The sequence below is a fragment of the Lates calcarifer genome, linkage group LG12, assembly GCF_001640805.2.
Source record: "Lates calcarifer isolate ASB-BC8 linkage group LG12, TLL_Latcal_v3, whole genome shotgun sequence".
Lineage (NCBI taxonomy): Eukaryota > Metazoa > Chordata > Actinopteri > Centropomidae > Lates > Lates calcarifer.
This window is the reverse complement of record NC_066844.1, coordinates 20,507,839-20,531,894: the sequence shown is the minus strand read 5'-3', so window position 1 is coordinate 20,531,894 and position 24,056 is coordinate 20,507,839. Positions and strand designations below refer to the sequence as shown.

At 38.7% G+C, this 24,056-nt stretch overlaps 3 protein-coding genes across 5 annotated transcripts in view; 2 read left to right on the top strand and 1 right to left on the bottom strand.

Moving 5' to 3' along the window:
- Window positions 1-24,056, top strand: part of LOC108886436 (advillin) — a 118,475-nt gene that overhangs the window by 32,984 nt on the left and 61,435 nt on the right. Inside the window, exons 1-20 of one of the 3 annotated variants that reach the window (XM_018681299.2) lie at window positions 14,575-14,723; window positions 14,970-15,080; window positions 15,176-15,250; window positions 15,458-15,654; window positions 15,725-15,833; window positions 15,921-16,031; window positions 16,654-16,859; window positions 16,956-17,034; window positions 17,307-17,405; window positions 17,474-17,627; window positions 17,739-17,839; window positions 18,686-18,823; window positions 18,960-19,118; window positions 19,292-19,471; window positions 19,741-19,889; window positions 19,982-20,126; window positions 20,197-20,385; window positions 20,476-20,544; window positions 20,755-20,865; window positions 21,777-23,527. In XM_018681299.2, the coding sequence (XP_018536815.1) occupies window positions 15,021-15,080; window positions 15,176-15,250; window positions 15,458-15,654; window positions 15,725-15,833; window positions 15,921-16,031; window positions 16,654-16,859; window positions 16,956-17,034; window positions 17,307-17,405; window positions 17,474-17,627; window positions 17,739-17,839; window positions 18,686-18,823; window positions 18,960-19,118; window positions 19,292-19,471; window positions 19,741-19,889; window positions 19,982-20,126; window positions 20,197-20,385; window positions 20,476-20,544; window positions 20,755-20,865; window positions 21,777-21,890 (2,445 nt within the window). In that variant the 5' untranslated portion in view covers window positions 14,575-14,723; window positions 14,970-15,020 and the 3' untranslated portion in view covers window positions 21,891-23,527. Of the gene's footprint in view, window positions 1-14,544; window positions 14,724-14,969; window positions 15,081-15,175; window positions 15,251-15,457; window positions 15,655-15,724; window positions 15,834-15,920; window positions 16,032-16,653; window positions 16,860-16,955; window positions 17,035-17,306; window positions 17,406-17,473; window positions 17,628-17,738; window positions 17,840-18,685; window positions 18,824-18,959; window positions 19,119-19,291; window positions 19,472-19,740; window positions 19,890-19,981; window positions 20,127-20,196; window positions 20,386-20,475; window positions 20,545-20,754; window positions 20,866-21,776; window positions 23,528-24,056 lie in introns of those variants that run through there. The other 2 variants (XM_051074447.1, XM_051074448.1) reach the window with 2 other exon arrangements.
- On the top strand, window positions 773-5,091 carry LOC108886434 (cyclin-dependent kinase 2). The gene is made up of 7 exons (XM_018681297.2): window positions 773-1,260; window positions 2,498-2,575; window positions 2,664-2,784; window positions 2,904-3,074; window positions 3,515-3,616; window positions 3,728-3,931; window positions 4,077-5,091. The coding sequence occupies exons 1-7, from the start codon at window positions 1,145-1,147 to the stop codon at window positions 4,179-4,181; spliced, it is 897 nt and encodes a 298-aa protein (XP_018536813.1). The 5' UTR covers window positions 773-1,144; the 3' UTR covers window positions 4,182-5,091.
- LOC108886433 (olfactomedin-like protein 3A) lies at window positions 6,364-10,067 on the bottom strand. The gene is given in 5 exon segments (XM_051074465.1): window positions 6,364-8,061; window positions 8,585-8,677; window positions 8,680-8,864; window positions 9,796-9,921; window positions 9,923-10,067. Coding segments are annotated over 5 exon segments (1,299 nt in total). The 5' UTR covers window positions 10,033-10,067; the 3' UTR covers window positions 6,364-7,276.

Below are 24,056 nucleotides of genomic sequence, written 5' to 3'. Positions count from 1 at the left end.
AGTCCATTTGCTCCTTTAATTTGACATTAACCCATATAACAGACTGCATTATTTGTGTGTAAAAATCTAGAAAAATAAACTAAATTGCCAGTCTTGAGTTCAATTAAAGTCTTCTGGCTGAAATTGTTTTAGAGCAGCCCTTTGTGAACATTTGTTTGGATTAACTTTTGTGCCCTAACAAGCAACCATATTAATGATCATTTTGTGTTTATGTTTATGTTTTCAACAAAAATATTATTTATTCAGTCATATATGACTAACTTTTATAAAACAACTAAATACATTTACATGTTTAAAAAGCCTAATTTCATTGTTGTTAAGAATTGAATTGTTCTTATATTTCCTAGAAATATATGTAGGCGGGTTATCTTTGTTTTATAGCATGGTAAAAATAACTTTTTTTTTTTTTTTTTTTTTTGCTTGTTTTGCATTTCAATATATCAAAAAAAGAAACAAACAAAAAACTTCCGCCTCCTCAATACGTAAAACGTCATCGTCGTCTCACCATGTGACCTGTGAGGGTTGCTTGATGAATGTCTATTTCTCATCCCGACATAAAACGACTCCATCCACCGATTTGCACCCATCAACATTTAAACCAAAATAATAAACACAACTGGCATTGCATTTGAAAAACATGTTAACTTACTTGGTATTACCAGTTTAATAAAAAGTGATTCCCTCGGACGGCGCTGGTGGAGAAGTAATTAGAGAAACTCAGAAATACCACCCGGCTTCAGTAATCGGTGTGTCCTAAACAAAAAAACGAGCGCTCCCCGGGGGTAACGCGGGAAACGCTGCTGTGTTGGTTCAGTGTTTTCCACAGAGGAGCAGCCGCCGCGCTAATCCACATATCTAGTGATAGTATCATCACCAGGGCCAACCGATGAGCCTTTCTACAGCTTTTAGTGGTTTCACTCTGACCTGAGAAAGTTAATCCTCAACAGGAACTCCGTCCTCAGGCTGTGGTGAGTCCGGACCATTTAAACCAGTCCGGTGGAGCGGTTAATTATATGTCGGTCCCCGCGCTGCTCGTTAACGTTTGTCTCCGTAGCTACCGAGCAGTTGTTAGCTCCGACACAAAGAGGGGAGTCTTGCTAGCTGGCTAAACAACCAACAAACACTTCTAAAATAACTATAAAACATGGATACGTTTCAGAAGGTGGAAAAGATAGGAGAAGGGACTTATGGAGTGGTTTATAAAGCGAAGAACAAAGTCACCGGCGAAACTGTTGCTCTGAAGAAAATCAGGCTGGACACGTAAGTTTACTGTTTGTTATCATCTGGGCACCACGGAAGGTTAGGCTAACGTTAACGCAGCTAACATCCGCTTTTACTTTGTTTAGCATTTGATGAAACTGATTTACAGATCTGAATGCTCCGTCAGGATGTGACAGGTTTAACTGCTAACTCTCAGAGCTTCCTCCATCCGCAGTGAACACAAGCACTTTCCCGGTTTGACTTACGAAAACAAAATTAGAAAAACAATGTTATTATCCATCAGCCTTCCAAGGAGTAGCTGTGCTTAGACAGTACTCATACACACACACACACACACACACACATATATATATATATGTGTGTGTGTGTGTGTATATATATATATATATATATATATGTGTATGTGTGTGTGTGTGTGTATACCCATGCCCAAAACATTCAAATTTGAGTTTTTATTTTTTATACTCATTGATGTTTTTACAGATCAAAACAGGATAAAAAAAAGGAAAAAAAAAAATTACATATACGTGTTTTTGTCGTTGTCATGGCCCATTTTTTCACGATTCTTGACATTTCATGGTTGAAACTTTCAATCCAGAAAATTGTCGTCAGATTAACTGATAATGAAAATAATCAGCCCCACTTACTCGTAGACGTTGCTTTATTTTAAGGGGTCACAGAGTGACACGCCCAAAAAAAGTTGAGAATCACCCAACATAACTCGTTTAAGTGTGGGTCTGGTTGTTGATTGAGTGCATTGTGTAAAAAAAAAAAATCTTAATTGAGGTCCATGAAAAGAAATGTTATTTGAAATATTCCTGTGCGGCATGCTGTGCCAAGACACATTGATTTTTTAGGCTTCAGCAGGTGGCATCAGTGAGTCACTGTAGCCAGTGTTTTATGACTTTTGTGTCAAACCACAGGAAGCAAAATCATTGGTGTGCTTATCAGTCTCTTTGCTGATTTGTTAGCTTTGTTAGCTGCCAGTGATGGTGCAGTGATGTATTTATAGGACTATAGGAGCAGTGCCACTATAACAGAGGCTGCTGACAGTACAGCTTTGGTCATTTTTGTCCAGTTATTTTGTTTTTATCAAGTTACTTTTGGTGTGAATGCTTCGATTGTCTGTCCATATTGTAAAAAACAGAAAGATAACAGAAGTTTGATAAGGATAGTAAAACTAGTAACCTGCATGAACTCATTAACCAAGCAGAACTGATTAACCTGGGATGAGCTTCACTACATAACCATTTAATGCACTGTGTATTTCATCCAGGGAAACAGAGGGTGTACCAAGTACTGCCATCCGAGAGATTTCACTTCTCAAAGAACTCAGTCACCCAAATATTGTCAAGTAAGTACTTAGTTTCTTTAGCTGTGTGCAAGATTATCATATTGTTTGTGTCAGATTTTAATCCAGCCTGCCTGTTACCGTGTTTCAGATTGCGAGACGTCATCCACACTGAGAACAAGCTCTACCTTGTTTTTGAGTTCCTTCATCAGGACCTAAAGAAGTTCATGGACTCCTCCTCAGTCACCGGTATCCCGCTGCCTCTGGTTAAGGTAAACCTTAGCTAGATTTGCAAAAGAGATTTGTCTTGATACCTTCAAGAAATCAACAATAAAATGGGCTCGGGATGTTTGAGTCAACTCACCTGGGTTTATATTTCTTGCGTTTGTAGAGTTATCTTTTCCAGCTGCTGCAAGGCCTGGCCTTCTGCCACTCTCACAGGGTCCTTCATCGAGACCTGAAGCCACAGAACCTGCTCATCAACGCTCAGGGGGAGATCAAGCTCGCCGACTTTGGCCTGGCAAGAGCCTTTGGAGTACCTGTCCGCACTTACACGCATGAGGTATAGTGTACAGGTCTCTTATGTAAAAGAGAGGGTTATGTAATTAAAAGCACAAATTCATTAGATAGATGTTGGGGAATGAACCATCCTGTATGAACTACACATTTCCCAAACTAGGTGGAATCGTTTAGTAGTAATGTCTCTTATGTAAGATCAGAGAACATCTGTACACCTTCAGTTTTTAATCAGTCTGTTTTTTTTATGAACTAAATTTAAGATTAAATTGCTCCAGATGATGGCAATGGCCTATTTTCTTTGCTATTTCACACTATCACTCTTTGATCTAACTTTATACATATTCAAAACATATTGTTGTTGGTTAATTCTGTGCTCACTAGCAGAAGAAAGAAGATTCTGCCTACATCAGAAAGCATTTCTCTTGCAGTACATGTTTATGAATATTGTCAGTTTTTCTAACTTACTTTCATGATATTTTTCAGGTGGTAACACTTTGGTACAGAGCACCGGAAATTCTCCTTGGCTGCAAATACTACTCCACAGCTGTTGACATCTGGAGTCTAGGGTGCATCTTTGCTGAAATGGTAATGCTTTCTGTTTCATCCGTCTTCACTGTAATAAATAAAGCCTACCAATGATACACAGTAGATCAACACCTCACCCACAGTCTGGCCTCTCTGTCCACTCTTCCACAGATCACCAGGAGGGCCTTATTCCCCGGTGACTCTGAGATCGACCAGCTATTCAGAATCTTCCGCACCTTGGGCACGCCTGATGAGACCGTCTGGCCCGGAGTCACATCAATGCCTGACTACAAACCATCTTTCCCCAAGTGGGCCAGACAGGATTTATCCAAAGTGGTTCCTCTTCTTGACGAGGATGGAAGAGAGCTGCTCGGAGTGAGAACATTTGCAATCAATTCATGTATTTGTTAATTTAGAACATCTGCCCAAGAGGTTGATCCTGTATGTTTGTGTGTCAGTTAGCAGGATAAGTATATGAAGTCTATGGACATATTAACTGACCTCATTCGTCTCTTTGCAGGAAATGCTGAATTACGATCCAAACAAAAGGTTATCTGCCAAAAATGCCCTTGTACATCGATTCTTCCGTGACGTGACCATGCCGATACCTCATCTCAGACTCTGAGTCACGCAAAATATCAGGCCGTTTTTATGCCAACAATGTGTAAGCAATAAGGACCTCCTCAGCCTAAGTTCAGGACCAAACCTGGAATGGACAGAAACAATGGACACTACAGGATACGTTGAATCCATTAATGGATATTTGATAATACTGAAAACCAGCTTTCTAGAAGATAGATGTCCTGAAAGCTTTGCTGTTTCAGCTATGATGTTGTAATAGTTATGAATGTTTAACTGTAATTTTCAATATCATAATTTTGCATATTTATGTGCAGCTGCCATTTTTGATGTAAATGTTATTTGTAATTGGGATGGTCCTCTTGACCGAGTGCAAGTCAGGCAGACACATTCTAGTTACCTGCCATTAAATTTCTCAATTTGATCGGTATATTGGATATAGGATGTCCACATTCAAATAGTCAAGTAGCTAAAGTTAAATATTATTACATATAAGTTTGTGGGATAGTGCAAATAACAAATGTCATGCTTTGTAAGACAGCTGAATGAAAGACGGAGAGACAAGAACATCATCAGCTGATGTAAAACAGTTGGTACTACAAGAACATGAGATTATAACCGTGTTCTTCTAGTTTGATTTATCTTACGGTTATATTCAAAATTTGGGTCCAAAGTATCTTGAAGTGATTTTAAAACTGCATCTTTCGTTGTTAAACACACACAAATGCTTATTAGTCATTCAGGTTTTCTGGGAGGATCGTTAACCGAACTGAAGTTTTCACCTTTGTACATATAGACAGCTGTGATATTCAAATCTTCCCAGTTGTAATTCAGATTTTACAGAATTTAATGTGCTGTCACATTTTCTTACTCTAGATTTTATCCAAACCTAAAGAACAGTTTTTTATGGATATTGTTTATTTACAGTTTGAAAAAAATAAAACTTGTTCAAATAAGTGTTACTGATAATTTTAGCCTCAAGTTTGCACAACAGACGGTTCGTTTGAAAGATCAACAGAGTTTATTACAGTTTGAGTGTAAGTGAATTGTTTTCTTCAATTCTGGAGCCAAGTGAAACAATTGTTCCAAATAATTTGTGAGACTCAAAATACTCAAAATAGGCCGTCTTCCCCCATTTAAATCAAATTACTGTCACACTTCATTAATCTCTGGCTGGTGTTATACACAGGTCCACTTCTACAGTCGACATCTCATCGGACACATTCAGAAACTTACCACAGTCAACCAGTGTGCGCTCCAATAAAATATAACCGATCAACCCAACAGTTTCTACATAAATGAGTTTTTATTAGTCACGTCACATTTAGACGTCACATCAAACAATACAGAAGTTCACTCTCAAGGAATCTGAAATTTTTAAAAAGTCTAATATGTTTAAATCCTTTAATGTCTTTAATGTGTTTGTATCTTTACGTACCGTACATAGAAAAACACTCTGTGTCAACAGGTGTAATGTAGTGCCATTTATTTTCATAATGAACTATAATTAAAGTAAATAGAAATTGTGGGAAAATTAGCATGTTATAAGCAAACGGTAAGAAACAGATGTTACCCTCAGCTATAAATGAAACTGAATTGCATTATATGAGAGGCTTAATTGAGACAGTGGGGCTTTTTGTTCATTTTGGTGATTTAGTAAAAAGTTAACACCACAAAATGCATATGTGCTCGACTAAAGTATAAAGAGTTATAGAGTTATAGAATTATATCAGTGCTAGCCAGCTAGCTGTCTACATTCTATTTACTGCAGTTCTGAGGTTGCCTACCATTGTGACAACGTTGTTGATAGTAAGTGACAACACCACAGATATAATGATGATGATAGTTGTTGGTTTTAAACTTTGTCAGTGTAAACACTAGAAGTTTGTTCAGACTGGTAAATGAATAAAGCTGCACAATGAAATTCAATTAAATATATTTTTTAAATTTTTGATACTATCCTCTGAACTAAGCTTGGCTTTTTATTTAATATAATAAATGTCATATATTGACTAACTCAGCAACACTAAAGCCTGTGTTTAGACTGACTTATAATTGATGCTACATTAACTGTTAACCTTTGTCTTTGACTCCACATAGAGCCATGGTTCTCAAACCCCTGAGGTTGCAGGACGGTGCATATGAACAGTGCAGGTAAGAGCTAATGATCAATGAATGTGATTCATATGGAAATTAGATTGTTTATGCACTCAGCAATGCTACCAAGATTTAAATTGTCACAATTTATTCAAACAGCAAAATTACATGTAAAGTATCACATGGCCAGATTTCAACAGTGAGGCTAACGTGAGTGGTCAGGTATAATGCTAATTTAAAAGTATGACGTGAAATATTTTCTCAATATTTGCATTAACAAAAAAAAAAGCATTTGCAACAACTTTAGAAATACAGACAGTAGCGCAAGAGATCACAGGTAAGTACAGTAAATCTATTCAAGTCGACTCACCAGTAGACACGGAAATGATTGTGAAGATGGACGTGCAGTGCAGTGTCTGATTAGAATATCTGAAAATGTACAACATTCACATCTGAAAGTGTGTGAAAGGACAGTAGATACATTTCTACAGTCCAGGACTTTTGAACCTTTCTTAAACAGAAAAGAACGCACCAGTGTTTTTGCATTTTTATCCTATTTACTCCAAATCATGAATACTTAATGTCATTGCTGGTTATCTTGTTGCATCTTGAAATGTTTCCGATTTTTGAGTAGATTTTTCCAACCATTAAAGCAGCACATGTTTTCTATTATTCTCTTTGTTGTTGAGTCTTGAAACGTTTTTGAGTTGTTTAGTGAATTTCAGGTCTGCATTCAAGTGTGTTTTCAAAGTTATGTAATTGTGAAGTAATACAGTTTTTTTTTTTTTAAATGTGGACTTTTTACCGTGATTATATAATTCTTGCAGGTTTCAATAGTATGAAATGGAGATTAATGGCTGCCTAAAAAGTAACAAAAGACAAATCTGAAAATCTGAAATTCTTCTGCAAACGTTATAAAATGGTCATCAGTTATATGCATGATTTGTTGGAAGATAAAACCTGTAAAAACACTGATATGATCCTTTAAAGGTTGGTGGTGGGTTAAAGGGAGTTTTAGGAGGATGGTTGTTTGTACTGATCAACTCAAATCTCTAGTTTCTTTTTCATTATAAGCTTGTACAGGATCTGGTAGCCATCATCCCAGGCGTAGAGCAGCTGCTCCTGTGGGTTGTACTTGAGACTGGAGTGAGCTCCATAGCGTTTTGGAAAGTAAACCTGCGGTGCCTCTTCGTTGGTCACCATGTCGTTGACGTCAAACACACACTGCACATGTGAGCGACCGGGCTGCTTGGTGTTGTACACTACATACAGGGTGCCACAGATGATGAAGGCCGCCTCTGCGTTCTCTCTTGGGCAGTTTGTGTCCCACATCTGCTCGATGTCCAGCGAGTTGGCATCCATTTTAGCCAGAGAGATGTGCCTGTCGTTCTGCCGCGTGCTGTAAATGGCCCACAGGCCTTCTTCATCCACAGCCAGGTCCATAACTGTCTCAGGGGTCAGGCTGTACACTGGGACGTGGTCCTGGACCGGAAACACTGCGCTGTCTGTCACAGAGTGGTTCTTCATGTCATATTTAACCACCGTTATCTCATCAACCTGGTTGATATAATATGCGTGATTGTTGTAGACGACGTGTCCTGTTCCCTTCCAGGCCGACGGCAGCTTTACAGTCTTGGCCAGAGACAAGCCCAGTGAGCGGGCAAAGTCTTGCACAGAGGAAAACTCATGGATGGTGTCATCATCTGTACCATTAAAAATGTAGACCTTCCCAGAGCCCCTGCCCGTGTCTTTGCTCCACACGCCCTTTGGCCCTCCAACTCGCTTCAAGATCTTCATGGCTTTTATACTGGAGATCATGTCGCTGCAGTCTGAACATAAGCGAGTGAGAGGAAATTAGATGGTTATTTGTTTTTGTGTCAAGAGTTGCACAAGAAGATCACTACCACTCACATATCTGTTAATTGTCATCCAAGAGACAGTTAGCTTAGCTCCTGAAGCCTCATTGTCACTGTGAGGGTTGCCAAACAATCAGCTGAGACTTCAGCAGGTTATTGCACCCAGCCAACAAATAGCCCAGCACATAACCCCACAAAATGTATTATACTTGGGATTTTTGAACAGATTAAATCAAAGGTGCTGGTAGGTGCTTAGATAGATGTTACCTTTGAACAAAGCCAGGCTAGCTGTTTCCCTGTTTTATGCCTTTATGCCAAGCTAAGCCAATCAGCTGCTGGTTCCAGTTTCATATATAACAGACAGATATGACAAGAATGCTTGACAAGAAAGCAAGTAAAGCCAAGAGTAATTAGTAAGAATAACTATTCTCTTAAATCTGTTTCTTGATAAAAGTTTTACTCTGATAAAGGTGCAGTGTAACACCATCATGTTCACCTGAGAGTTTTGAATATTTGGCCTTCTGCTTCTCCTTCACCAGAGTCACCTGCTGCTCAATCAGCTTGTCATCCACATCCACGCACGGCTGAGCCCGTTCTGAGTCTCCAGGTAGTCCAGTTCACGCTCGACCCGGTCCACCCTGGTCCCCACACCATCCAGATTCATTCTCAGTGCCTCTTTCTCTTTGTCCAGGGTCTCCAGCTGGGAAACCATTTGTTGCTTCAGCTCCCGCAGCTCAGATGCATAACGGGTGGTCTGTTCGTGCCATAGAGAGATCGGTCCTGTTTTTTTTTTTAAAAAAAACAAAGGTGAGTAATTACCGAACCTGGACACAAGCAGAAGTGGCAAGGCTCATCTTTTCTCCATCCTTCAGCAGCATGAACAATACACAGATCTTTATTTTGCAGGAACTACAAATGTATTTCTAGAAAGCACTGTAAAGGCTATAATTTTATGTCCCTTTCAGACTCAGAGAAGAGACTGGGACATAATAAGTGGGAAACTCATCCTTCAAACAACCAGGTTCAACCTACACGTGGCAAGTATCCACCCTGCTCAAATGTCTCTCTAGCAAAAAACTGAATCCTGCCAGCGCTCTCTGTGGGAGCTGCTCTGTAGCAGACTGACCTCTGACCTTGCTGTGGACGGGAAAAACTGAAACGACATTTTCTCTACAGGTGATCAGTGAAGTCTGACACCACTTGACACAACAACAAAGAGACTGAGGGATGTGAATGAATAATAGTTTGAGGGAGCTGATGACAAAATAACAAAATAAGTTTCTACACGGGCAGGAAATTCCCTGAAAGATGTTTCATTTGCCATGTGTTGCTGGTCAAATTATCTCCTTTACTTGATCATCTTGATAAATGTAATTCTGTGATGCCAAGATAGTACAGGTCTTGTGAACAAACCAGGTCTACTGCCTTGTAAGAAACTTAATTTTTTTTTTTTATTTATTTTGTGCAAACTGTTTTCTGGCATCATACAGACAATCATCACATCATACAAATCTTAAGGTGCATTTTTAACTCTGTCATAACCCAGACAAGAAGCTCATTATCCCTATACATTTCAGAGAGCTGTATTTTCCAGCATTTTCCCAGGATTTGCCCACATCTGCATTCCATTGCCTTTTGCCCTGTCCCTGGAAGTTTCCTTTCAGAGGGACTCTGGAGCGCAGGGCTCAGTAGGGAGGTAAAGGGAGTCTTACCTCAATAGCGAGCAGCCTCCGCTCCAAATAGTCAATCAGTGCTTGGTGCTGAGCAGTGGCAAAGCAGGCCAAAGTAACCAAGACAACAAGTCCTCTCATTTTGTGTCAGCTCAGTCTCCTTAGCTCCTGTAAAATCTTGACTGGAGTTCAGTGGGAGTGTGGGAGGAGCCAGCAGATTCCCAGAGGTGGGCTGGAATGTTTGACCAAGCTGTCTGGGAGGAGCCAAAAACATCTGGTGTAGATGGAGGCACTCAGTCAAACAGAGACGAGATAGTCCATTTCATTTTTAACTCGGTTTTTACCAGGTTGACAAATTAATGCGCTAAAACATATATAGCCTAACTGTATGTTTGGCTTCGAGGAGGTCAGAACCTATATTTGTTAAAAAGAGGACTTGAATGTGGCGCAGGACCACAAGTTACGTAGGAGGAGGAAGCGAAATGTGAGTAGGAGTCAGGAGTCAGTGAAGCTCTGTACTCCTGTGTGAAAGGGAAGGTATTATGGGCTGTTGATTCTAATTAGAGGCATATTTTAAATGCTCCAACAGAGTTAGACTGAAGGGTTCTCTGCAGCACAGTATTGAAGGGTAGATTATGCACTATAGTGTACATGCATTCAGTCCTGTGCAAAAGTTTTAGGCACTTCACACAACACCATCAAGAAGATGTCTGACCAAATTCATTCAGCTAGACAACAACCAGAAACTGTCCTGCAGTCCTGCAACAGATGGTCTGTCTCCCACAGAGCCCTGATTTCAACATCATAGAGTCAGTCTAGGATTACAGGAAGAAACAGAAAACACTGACACTGCCTAAACCCACTGAAGATCTGTGGCAAGTTTTCCAATAACCCTCCTGCAAAGTATCTTGAAAAACTGTTCACAGGTATATCTACAAGGCAAAGGGTGGTCACAGGATTTGATTTAGTTTTTTCTGTTTGATAAATTAAGACTATTCATGGCATTATTTCTGAAAGCATCCTCACTTTAAGAACACTTTAAAACAGTACTCACAGGCCCATATGTTCACTGACAGTCCCAGACGATATAATCCCTCCTCCTGCCCTGTCTGGCTGTAAAATGATCCCGTCCTATAGCACAGCTCCGATGTAAAAAGTGGGGAACAGAATTTACACTCCTCATTTTGTGCAAAACTATATTCTAAAAATAACCAGCTAAGCTAAGAGGAGGCTTCAGCAATCAAGTAGGTTACAGGTTAAAGTTCCAGTCCTTTTAGAGCAACATTTCCTCTCTGTGGACTAAAATGTTAAACTATCCTTAACAATTCTACCAGATGTCTTTCTTGGATCTTGGACTGCCCTGAGCTGTAATGGAACAGGAAGTACTGTATCTTTGTTTTGAAGTCTTCTGATGTGCCACATTATAAGTGTGTCATAATACAGATGAGAAGAGGTGAAAAAATAGTTGCTGATGAATCCAGATGTTCAAAACATTCATTCATTTTTTTGGATTAGAGCCACATTGAGGATCCATTTGATGTCTCAAGCTCCAGACTAAGTGTGGTCAAAAGTGCTATTTATGTTGGAAAAATGTTAACAGTATGTGAAAAGTATCTAAGATGTTCCTTTTTCAGAGCTGATTTATTACGTGTTTGGTCAGATTACCAGTGTGTCTGCTCTATTTTCCAGCTGTTCCTGTACAAAGGAACTGTTATGATAGTCTATAGCATAACAAAAACGGTAGTTACTTTGGTGAATGGGGAATTACTGGGTAAATAGGAAATACTGTTAAAACTGTCTCTAGTCTCCCCTGTAATTTATAAGACCACCTTGCTATACAAAAGCTAGATGACATCATTGAACACCTCTTTTTTTCCAAAAGGTTTTTCTTACTATGTTTTTCCAGTTAGCTCTAAAAGTCAACTCAAGCACAAAATAATTACTGTGTATGTGTGTGTGTCTTTGGTTGTGTTCTTGCTGTAATTAATAGCATAAATTTCTTCCTGTCCTTTTGAGTTTTACAGGTGTACATGACCTCATTTCCAGTTGAGACACAGACATGGAAGAAGCTGTGGAAGAAAACATTTTTTAAAAATATTTCATGAGAATGAGATGGTGAAGGTTTGATCACATATTTTGTTGTTTATCCAGTGCAGTGTGTCAGTCATTTACGCTCTCTCTTTTATGATGTAAATTATGCATCAGGAGTGGTAAATGAACTTTGCAAATCAAAATAGTATTATTTTCATTCTCTCTGAACTAGATGGAATTGCTTTGCATTTTCATATAATCAGCACCACTGCAGTGTGCCTATCTGCACACGGCCCATTAACACTATCACCACTTTATATATGATATTACTTTGCCCTCATAATATCAATCATTCAAGTCATAATATCAATCAAACCAGGAGTTTTTAATAGTACAGTGATATAACTATATTAAGAATAAATAACTTAGCCCACTGATAGACTGTTGTCCTGGGTTTATCCTGCCGAGTGCTTTTGTTTAATCTATAATCGAGGTGTTTTAATTAAATCCTGTGTTTTAACACTGAGGTCACAGTTAGTGGTGGTGTTGTACTGAAGTGCATTATCTTGAGAGCTGTTCCTAATATTCTGACCCCCCTGATGTATGTTAATGGGATGGACAAAAAAGTAAGAAACACCTCTCAATATAATGGCGCCCTGTACAACACCACCTGTTACTATCACTCAGTAATCAACATGCAGGTCTGTTGTATCTGAGTGAATTAGACTGTACAGGTGTGCCTAATAAAGTGGACACGATTGTATGTACAGTAGCCACAGCAGCTGTGTAGCACTCCTTGTGACAAATAAACACGAACTTGACATATAAAATTTGTGAAGTACACCTTTAACCCTTTAGACTAGAATGACAGTAAACTCTAACCCTGTGGTGAACTGTAGGAGAAAAATTATAAAATTAAAGACTATTAGTAGGCCTTAAGGATTGCCAACCATTTACATTTACAGAATTATTTGTCGATCAAAAGGTTACTGAGTTCACACAAAACCCAGACAGGTGTATGTGAGTGTTGTTTAACTTAAAATAGAGTATCAAATATGAACACCTTCAATTCCACTGAGCCCTGGTATCACTGCTTTTAAAATCAAAGGACCTTACCAATGATACTTGCAACATTCATGAAGGAAATGGACAAGAGTCGGTCATTTCCTCCTACCAACAGCACTGCACTGTGTAGGTTTGTCATTCATTTGTAAATCTGCCTCTGTGCTCTCAGGCTATCTTATCTTCACACATAAATAACACAGTGTTTGTTTTGCTATTTAATGCTGCAAAAACAAGAAGTTGTTTGTATTGTTATCTACAATATGGTCATGCTAATTCATGGTATGCCATTAGCAGGTTTATGACTTTTCTCCATCCCATTTTGTACCACTATTGGTTGAGGTTTGTTTGTACAACGATGTGATCACTTGAATGAGTATTTATTATTACTCATTTAACTTTCATTTTATCAAAACATATTTTTTAAAATAATATAGGTGAAAAGACATAACACTAAACCGCACAGGGCACACAAGAAGATGTAACAACCTGGATAAGTGAAAACAGGAAAAGATGTTTATCAATGACATGGTTATGGTACTATGTAAAGAGTCAGTATGTGTGAGTGTGTGTAGATGTTTATGTGCTGTGCATGAAAATGTTTTTGGAAGTGACCCTAGGTTAAATAATAACAGATAGGGTGGGCGGGTTAGTTCTGAAAATTCACATCACATCAGCATTAGTATCAGTGTCAATATCAGTGATTCTGTCTCTGGTTTTACAGATTAGAACCGAATGTTGGTGCTGGAGAAGGATGGAGCTGTCAAACTCACAATGGAAAGTTTTATAAAAGGATTAAAGTCAATGCTGCTGATATATCATCTTTTCTACATGCATTTTCGCACTCTCTTCTTCCTTGTCAAAATCTGACACTTAATTTACCGACACTGCAAATCACCCGCTATCAGTTTGGGGAGATTCAGGTGTGTTATGCTAGTAGCAGCTATAGCCTTGGGCAACTAAACTCAAGCAGAAATGAGGAGCAGGCAACAGAGATATGTAAGTTCACTTCTTTCTACATCTACTGATTTTTTTATTTTCAAACTTGTAGTCCTTCAACACAACCAAGATTGGCTCAAATGACATCACTCAAACTTCCTTCCTCTGGAACGTCAAAAAGCTTTCATTTTCACATAGGCATTAGTACTCTGTAGGACCTGTAAACAGACTTAATGTGTACAACTGAATCCTCCTTTAAGATAAATTTGTATAATTTTGTATTTAATCTTTATTTTATCACATTTCTTTGTGTGGACCTCTGCAGAGGAGCAGGACTCGCTGTTGTTTTCTACTGTCCTAAAACAAACCCTGCTCTCCGGGTGTGCTAGTTGTTCCATAGTAAAAACACAACAAGGCCTGACTGTGTATGTCTATGTATTCTACTACTGCTACCATTATTGCTGATACTGGTGCTAATATAAATTAATAACAATCATTATCTTTATGGTCATGAGTAACTATAACAAATCGTGTATCTTGATACATTGTTCTTGTGGAAGCCCATTAACACTTATGTTATTTATAGGCCTATCTACCTGTAGCTGGGCATATATCCATATATGGTGTGGATGGTGTTGTACAGGGTGGAGTGGGCTGGGAACTGACTGGGCATGGCAGTGAGCTTCAGTGTTACTGTGTGTGCATTTGAATATGAGTCAATCCTTTTTTTTTTTTTTGACATATTTGCCTACAGGATTGTGAATCTTCATCAGTGATTGGACAGATCTCAGTGAAAGGTCCTGAAACATGCAAACACAGGCAAATGTGAGGCACTGAGGGGAAGAGGATTGGGGGCCTTTTGTAATCAGATAGGAAGTCAGCTATTGGGAGATCATATAAGCTGAAAGGAACCTCTTCAAACACTAATACAAGGTAGGACTATGTACTATTTGATGATATAGAAATTATGAGATTTGATTGTGTTGCTCTCTGTAGGTTCCCAGTTCATTTGTCTATAAAGCTAATATTGTGCAGTTTATCAAGAAAAAGGGCACTAAGACCAGAATCTATAATTTAGACATAATACAATTTGTGCTGTTGTGTAGCTCACCATAAGGAGACCATATTTAATGTACAAAAAATGTTGCATTTGTGATTTCACAATGATTCCTCTTTCAGAGAAAGAACAAACAAATAACAGCTCACTAAAAGTGAATTCATCTGACCAACATGGAGTACACATTCAGAGCAGTAACTCACACCCCTGGGATTATAATCTGGAGAATTGAGGTAATGTGGTTTTAGTTGCTGCAATAACAACCACTGACTGAAGTTTTCCCAAATCAACAATTTGATTTCATCACTTTCTTCTTTCTTTGCAACAGAAAATGGAGCTGGTACAAATTCCTGAGAAATCCTTTGGAAACTTTTATGAGGGTGACTGCTATGTACTTCTGTCTGTAAGTCTGAGAAGGTGACTGATGAATCATTGTGGTTTTGGGTGCCAGAGCTGCTTGTTTGTCTAGTAAAGCCTGTTGTTGTATTTGGGTTGTTACTCTTAGGGTATATGGTGTGTAGGGTAATGTTCCTCTATTTTTTGATATCAGATAGCATCCTCATCTATACACCACCCCACACCCACTGTTTCTCCACTCTTGTTTCTCCAGACACAGAAGATGAGCAGCTCTCTGTCTTATGATATCCACTACTGGATCGGCTCACAGTCCTCTCAGGATGAACAGGGTGCAGCTGCTGTTTACACCATACAACTTGATGAATTTTTGGGCTCCACTCCGGTCCAGCATCGCGAGGTTCAGAACCACGAGTCTGATACCTTCAGGGGATACTTCAAACAAGGAATAATGTGAGTGACAGCGTTGGTGCAGCAGGTATAGTAAAAGTAACAGTAGATATAATCATCTTGTCTTGTTTAGCTACAAGAAAGGTGGCATCGCAACAGGTATGAGGCACACTGAAACCAACACCTATGATGTTAAGAGACTGCTTCATGTCAAAGGGAAGAAACGAGTGATTGCCACGGAGGTGAGCCATGCACCACAGTGGTTATTCAGTGTTGCGGCACACAGGAAATTAAGTAGAAATAATGCTTTATGTTTTCATTTGTTTCAGGTGGAGATGAGCTGGAGCAGCTTTAACCTTGGAGATGTGTTTTTGCTGGACATCGGAAAGACCATTGTTCAATGGAACGGACCAAAGAGTAACAGGAAGGAAAAGCTTAAAGTAAGACTTTTTCGATTGCATGGGTGCCTGTCTATGTTGTGAGAGTGTTTATATAATTTGATCCACATTTTTTTCACTCTTATCAACTTGTTTTTGAATGACACTGTGTGCAGTAAGTTTATGAAAAAATGCTGGAGTGCACAGTTGAAGCACATTTCCTTCTTCCTGCAAAAAGGCCTGAGGCTCTAAATGGTTCACTTTTCCACTACACAGTTCAAAACCCTAATAGCCATACTGTGCAGAGTCAAACTTTTAGATCCTTTATATTCATATATATTCATTTTTACATTATCCCACATTTGGTTAATTAAGTCATATGCAGCTGTTATTTAGCTTCCAGGCTGCAGGTCCCATAATAATACAGGATTTCTGACAAACCAAGACAGAGAGTCTCAAATGAAAGGCAAATAATGCTAGTCTTTGTATAACAATTGACCTTTTAAATGCCTCAGTTCTTACTGGATGTGTGCTTGTGTAAAATTACCATGGACAAAATCAGCTAGTGGCAACTTAAGTGCACTATATGTATTACATTTCTGCAAAATCTGATCATATGATTACAGTGTGAAGTCTGAGATTTCTGGATTGTGTAGCCTCTCTGTGTCATACCTCTGCTTCTCAGGGCATGATGTTGGCCAAGGACATCCGAGACAGAGAGAGAGGAGGTCGGGCAGAAGTCAGAGTGGTTGAGGGTGACGCAGAGAGCAACTCTCCTCAGAGCATGGAGATCCTGAATGAGACTCTTGGAGAAAGAACCTCTAAACTGGCAGACGGACCTCCTGATGAAACTGCTGACCAGGAACAGAAATCAAACCTCATACTGTACCAGTGAGCTGCTCCCTGACCTGTCACACGTAGTCTGTGGGTGAGAATTCATCCATTGTTCAGTCAAAGTCGTCTTTGATTTTATCTGTTTCATTTCAGTGTGTCAGATGCTGATGGCGAGATGAAGGTCACAGAAGTTGCTACCAGACCACTGGTTCAAGATCTCCTCACGCATGATGTGAGTGCCACTATTAGGGGTGTTGCAATATGCCAGTATTGACAATAACTGTGTTAATTTAAAAAATCCCATATGATAATATCATGGGCTTTTTGTTTATCAGTTCATCTGGTTGCCTTTACACTACCCTGGTCTAACATTTCACCATTCCTGTACAGCCTAAGGCTACTTTTTGACACCGCCGTTTGGACTCAAGGAGGAAGAGAGCAAATTTAATTAACTGATATTTAAAATAAGTTGGTTTGGTATACTTAATGAAGTTATGATTTTAGGACTGCTACCTCCTGGACCAGGGAGGGACCAAGATCTTTGTATGGAAGGGGAAGAAATCAAACAAAACTGAAAAGCAGGCAGCTATGGCCAGAGCTTTGGTGAGTGACACTATATCACTGGCTTGTTTTTAGATGATCTAGCATGACATATTTAACTGCTGTTATAGGAGTTCATCAAAAGCAAAAACTACCCCATCACTACAAATGTGGAGACAGTGAATGACGGGGCAGAGTCAGCTCTCTTCAAGCAGCTGTTCCAGAAGTGGACAGTGAAGGACCAGACTCAAGGTCTGGGTAAAGTTAACACAAGAGGGAAAGTGGGTACGTGTCTTTGTTTGTATATCCACCGACACACAACAAGCAAGAAGGGAAATGCTAATTTTTCTGGTTGTTGATTAATGATTTATTGTTTTTGCGATCATATCTACATAGCTCACATCACACAGGAGAAGTTTGATGCCTCTCTGATGCATGTGATGCCAGAAATTGCTGCACAGGAGCGAATGGTGGACAATGGCTCAGGTCAAGTGGAGGTATATGTGACTATGTAATCTGAATTTCATTTTAGTCATACTAGTGGCTTACTGTCAGAAGGTCTGTCAGTCCAACATTTTGGTACGGAGTCAAATATCTTGACATCTGGATCATGAAATTTTGCTACAGACACTCTCATCTATCATCAATCAACAGGTCAAATTTTCCACGTCAAATACACTACTTTTAGATTAATGCTAACTAATGTCAGCATGCTAACATGTTAACATGAGAAAGTAACACTACCATGCTAAATGTGATCACTGTACCATAGATGTGCAGTACAGTACAGTAGACAGTTTACTGGATAGTGAGTTGGCATGCACAATACTGGCTTACTCTACTGCAGGGTTACCAACTTCCTAAAAAGGAAATAAGGAACAATATATTAATATATTTCTCTCCCATAAATTTGCACTGAATTGATTGTCAAAAATACGGAACAAAGTATGTCGCACATTAGTTCAATACAAAACACACCTTCTCTACTGGGATGCTGAAAGTGAAACAACTTAATATAGTGTAGCCATTATAAATGTTATTATTTGAGATGTCCTAAAATTAATGTTCTGCATTATTTTTCTCACTAGTAATCCAGACGGAAATATGCTGCTTCTTCCTGATGCGTCCAATTATTTTTTTCCTGATGTGTAATGACCCTTACAGCCTCATGGGGCCAGTAGTGTAGCCACGAACTTTCAACACCTCAGGCCTTGCTCCTGCGTCACAGGAAAGACAACTGCTTAGACACCACTGGACTGTTGCCACAGACACAACAGTCCAGTGCAGCAGCACATTTCTGCCATTTGTTTTACAGTGTTAATTTAGCTTTTCGATGTACTCAGGTGTGGAGAATAGAAAATCTGGAGCTTGTGCCTGTGGAGCCTAAATGGCTGGGATACTTCTTTGGAGGAGACTGCTACCTGATCCTCTACACTTACTTGGTAAACAGCAAGAAGTGTTACCTGCTCTACATATGGCAGGTGAGTTTAACATAATAACAATAATTCATTACATACTCTAAGATATTAAGTTTCTCACGAAGTCACTCACAAAACACATCTATCCTCCTGAATTTTTTATGTTATAATGAAACTACTTTGCCAATTATTATTTCAGGGGCGTCATGCAACACAAGATGAACTGGCAGCCTCAGCATTTCAGGCTGTGGACTTGGATCAGAAGTACGGCGGTGAGCCAGTCCAAGTGAGAGTAACCATGGGCAAAGAACCTAGACATTTTATGGCGATGTTCAAGGGTAAAATGGTCATCTTTGAGGTATGACTGTTGATCGAATTTATGATCATTTCTTTGGAATTATTATATTTGCTTTGTTTTTTTTTACTCTCTGTATAAGTGTTATTTTTGGTGGGTATATAGAGTTTTCATAAGGTCTAGGTATAGGTCGTGTCCATTCTTTCATTATTTTATTTTATTTTATTTTTCTGAAGGGGGGCACATCTAGAAAAGGGTCTTCTGACCCAGAACCTCCCATTAGATTGTTCCAAGTCCATGGCTCTGACGCATCCAACACAAAGGCCATTGAGGTTCCAGCCTTGGCCACCTCTCTGAACTCCAATGATGTGTTTTTACTGAAGAGCCAATCGGGGATTTTTCTGTGGTGTGGAAAGGTAATGAAAATGCTATAAGAAAATGGCTGTTAGATTAGTATAATAATGTCCATGGTTTTAGGAATGAGGTATTCAGCAATCACATATGGGTGTAATGTCTGGGTGGCCTCATAATTTGTTTAGATATAAATGTAGATGTAAACTTTTGTCCATATAGTGCATGTATTTACTGTATTTGATCAGATTAGATCATAATGTCAAACTTGAAACACTATGATGATTACAAACGATCAAGTTATTGAAATGGTGTTATGTTTTTTTGTTACAAGGGATCAAGTGGAGATGAGAGGGAAATGGCGAAGCAGGTCAGCTCTGTGATTGGCAATAACGGCTCAGAGGAACTTGTGGCAGAGGGGCAGGAGCCCATTGAATTCTGGGAGTTGCTTGGAGGCAAAGCGCCGTATGCTAGTGACAAGAGGTAATGAAATACTAATACTGATGTAGGAAAACAAGCTTGAATAAGGAAACACATTTGTTTTCTACTGTTCTGCTACTTCTGTATGCTCACAGACTACAGCAGACGGTTTTAGACCACCAGCCACGTCTGTTCGAATGCTCCAATAAGACAGGTCGTTTCATCGTCACAGAGGTGACTCAGTTCACGCAGGACGACCTCAGTGAGGACGATGTCATGCTACTGGACACATGGGACCAGGTATGAGATGATGTTGCCAAACTAAACTTTCCTGTACATCTTTCTTTTCCTGACTCTGCTGTGTCTTCAGGTGTTCCTCTGGATCGGTAAAGAGGCCAATGAGGTTGAACGCAAAGAAGCAGCGGTCACAAGCCAAGAGTACCTGCACACCCACCCAGGCAACAGAGATCCAGACACTCCCATCATCATGGTCAAGCAAGGGTTCGAGCCGCCCACCTTCACTGGCTGGTTCACAGCCTGGGATCCCTCAAAATGGAGTGTGAGTGTTTTAGCTTTTGAATGAAATAGGACATCAACATGTATATTGATGAGTAAAACACATAAGCAGACATAGATTTCTCTCTTTTAGGGAGGAAAGAGCTATGAGGAGTTGAAGAAGGAGCTGGGAGATGCAGTAGCGCCTGTTGAAGTTAAAGCTGTATGTAATGTTTAAACATTTTTCCTCATGATGTGCAGTGAAAAAACTTCACAAAGCTGAAATAAGCTGTTGCTTAGGTGTTGCCATTTCAGTGTCACAACAGTAAGAGAGACATTAATATATATATATATATATATATATACACACACACACACACACACACACATATATATATAGTAACATCTTTGTTCCTTTACTGGGATTTTCCAGGAGCCGAACTGTGTCGAAAGTGAGAAAAACTTTGAGTCCTTTCCACCTGAAGCTCTGGTCAACAAGCAAGCCAGCGAGCTGCCTGAAGGTGTTGACCCGTCCCAGAAGGAGGTAGCTGTGGGCGTGCGTGTGTGTAGGCTGAGCATGGTGTGGTGAAGCAGAAACTCCTGAAAACACACATTCACCATGCCACAATGTTTGTGCTCATTTCCCCTGGAACAGTTGAAGTTCCTGCATAATCATTTCTGTTATGAACAACTGTGTTGGCAGCGAAATAACTGCCATGTTAGCAGTTTGTTTTCACTCACAAGACTTTGTTTTTCGTCTTTTTATAGAGTGGGACATAATCTTCCATTAAAAGAACGTGATATAAACCTTATGGAAAAAAACACATTGTCTTAAACTTTTACGTTACTTAGAAATGCTTATTGACAAATAATGAAATCAATGAAAAATAAGTAACTGCATCCAAATGCCATTTATTTCCTGGAAGTTTCCTGGAAACAACTCTATAATTTTATACTAGTTACAAGGGAAATAGGAAATTTTCTAAAAGAAAAGTTCAACTGATACCCACAAAAAGATTAAGTCATTGAAAACTTTATTTTCCATATACTGTTGAATTGTAAGCTCTCTTGTTGACACATGTACACATTTTTCAATGTTTTGCTTAACTCTCTCTTTCCCCTATAATTAGTACAAACTCAATCTAGGAAACCTTCTAGGAAATTATGATGAAATTGCAGACCCATAAAATAAAATTTTACCTTTACTTTTCTCTTCAAGTTAGTATCATTATCTACCATGTTTGATTCAGTTATTATTATTCAGAAGTTGCTCATTAATTAGCAGTTAATCTCTGTTTTGTTCCCTCTTCAGTCCTTAACCTCTCAGTATTTTGTGTATTTTGTTGTCAGGCCATGATGCTTATGTCTGCTTCACCCCCTCAAAACAAAGAAAACAGCACAAACTGCACTGTCAGTTGTTTTTTAACTTTCTGCATTTTGTGAACTGCTTTTCAGAAACACCTCTCTGACTCTGACTTCAGCACCGTATTTGGGATGACCAAAGATGACTTTGTGAGTCTGCCACGGTGGAAACAGCTGAACCTGAAGAAAGAAAAAGGGTTGTTTTGATATTTAAAAAAAAAGTCAACATGAGGTCTCTCTGCATCCCCTCCCCTTAGACTTTCCACTTGAATCTCTTTGTTTGAGGGCAGGACTCAGTTTCTCTCCACACTCAGGTTATGTTGTGATTCATAATTTGTTTCAAATCACTGTAATACGACTCTTTATACTCAATTATTTAATTATTGTTTATTTTATTATACTTGCATCTCTTTTAATAACATTATTTGAAATCTCAGTATGAAAAAAATACTGTATTGCTTATTCTTCTGTGTGGCAACAACCAGAATATTTACAGCAGCGTTACTGTGTTTTATCAAACCCAGAACAGTAACAAACGTTTGTGACTTTTATTAAATTTGAGCTCGATCATGGAAACCAACCCAAAAGTTGACTGCTCTGATTTCCACTTTAAGTAAAGATCTGTTTCGCCCTCTGCTGGCCAAATAATGTTACAGCATGTGAGATTAATTCAGCAATAAGTGTGCTGAAAGCTGTTCCTCTCTGCTGTTCATGGTCATTATTATTCCACAGAAGTGGACAGAAATCACTAACCAACACCAGCTTTATTCACTCCTTTTATTTTGATATGTCTGGAATGTAATATCAGGTACAAGTATAAATTTAAGTAATTTACTGTTACATCTGAACATTCAATTCAAAGCTCAGAACAAGTCAAAAATATTTAGACCCATAAAACGCACTGAATTACAGTAAGAACATATTTTTTGCATTGTTGTCTGAAAATAAACAGAAACAGTTTAATTACATGATAGAATATCAAAAAGTCACTGCTAGTATCAGAGAAGCTGTTTCCCCTGATATTGTGAAATTAAGGATGACGATTGACCAGTCTGGAGTCAGAGTGACATACCTTTTCTCTATCATTACAAAATAAATGAAGCATTTGACCTCACAGGAAATGAGCAGGAAAAGAAAATGAATTGTTGATGACAACAACATAAAAAAAACCCACTGCAGCACATGTGAATAACAGTAACAGTCAACTCACTTTACAGAAAAAGAGCATCTGAGCTGTTTGTCTCCAACTGTCTGTAAACCATGGCAGTCAGTACAACAGAGAATCAAGTATCAGCATGTGAACCAGGATTGTTTTGAAACACAACTGTGTGATAAAAATTTAATGTAAAAGACAAACAATTCAGTACATGAACATTAATGTGTGGCCTCAAACCTGCAACATGATAGGCAGCTAAATGCAGCTACTGCAAACGTTCTAGCCATTTTCAGATTTCCTTAAATGTATTAATGTTTTTACACTTTTATCAATCATCTGACAAAAGCAGTTCTCAAAACTTTCTTGAAAATTGTGATTGAATTTAAAAGATTTCAATATATTCAAATATGTTCCCTCAATTACATAATGACGCATGTTTTGCAAACAAAATGAAAACTGAAAATTCCCTCAAAACACAAATTTCTGCAGTAAACAACTTAGATCAAAGTATTATTTGATATATGTGTGTCAAAGTACTGCGTGCAAAAGTACTAATAAATGACAGATCAATTCATGTGCAGTTTGGAAATCAAGAAACATTCTTAGGTGCTCATGCAAACTATCACAAATGAGGAAAGGGTCTACTCTTGCCTCAAGCATTAAAAAAAAAAGAAGAAAAATGTAACTTTATCAAATATAAACATAAAAAACTGTGATTAAATACAAAGTGTGTACAGCAATCAAAGACATCGAAAGAGACTAATTTCAGCAAGCTTCACTGCAAATGTGCAAACATACAATATCACCGAGCAGGCAGAGAGAACACCACCTGCGGCAGAGTCAGCTGTTGATCTCTTGCTGACGTGTTTGGTTGTAAAGGGAATGTTGTTTCTAATGTAATCGGACAAATTTATGCCACGATACTTTGAAAAGTGCAAATGCAGCCAAATCGATTTCCCTAAAATATTCAAATAAAACAAGGAAAAGGGACAGTGTGAAAGTTTTTTAAAAATAAATGTTCTTGTGAAATTAGTGAGGCAGCGTTTCCCTTATGTAAAAAAAAAAACCCTAACTTGTAACCTTATCAACAACTGCCCGATTATCAGCATCTGATCTTTGCTGTCAAAGACCAATGTCGAACATGACGTAAACCTTCTTTACAGTGAGCTCTGCAACTGAGAACAGAGACCAAATGTCTTTAACGCAAGACAATTTTA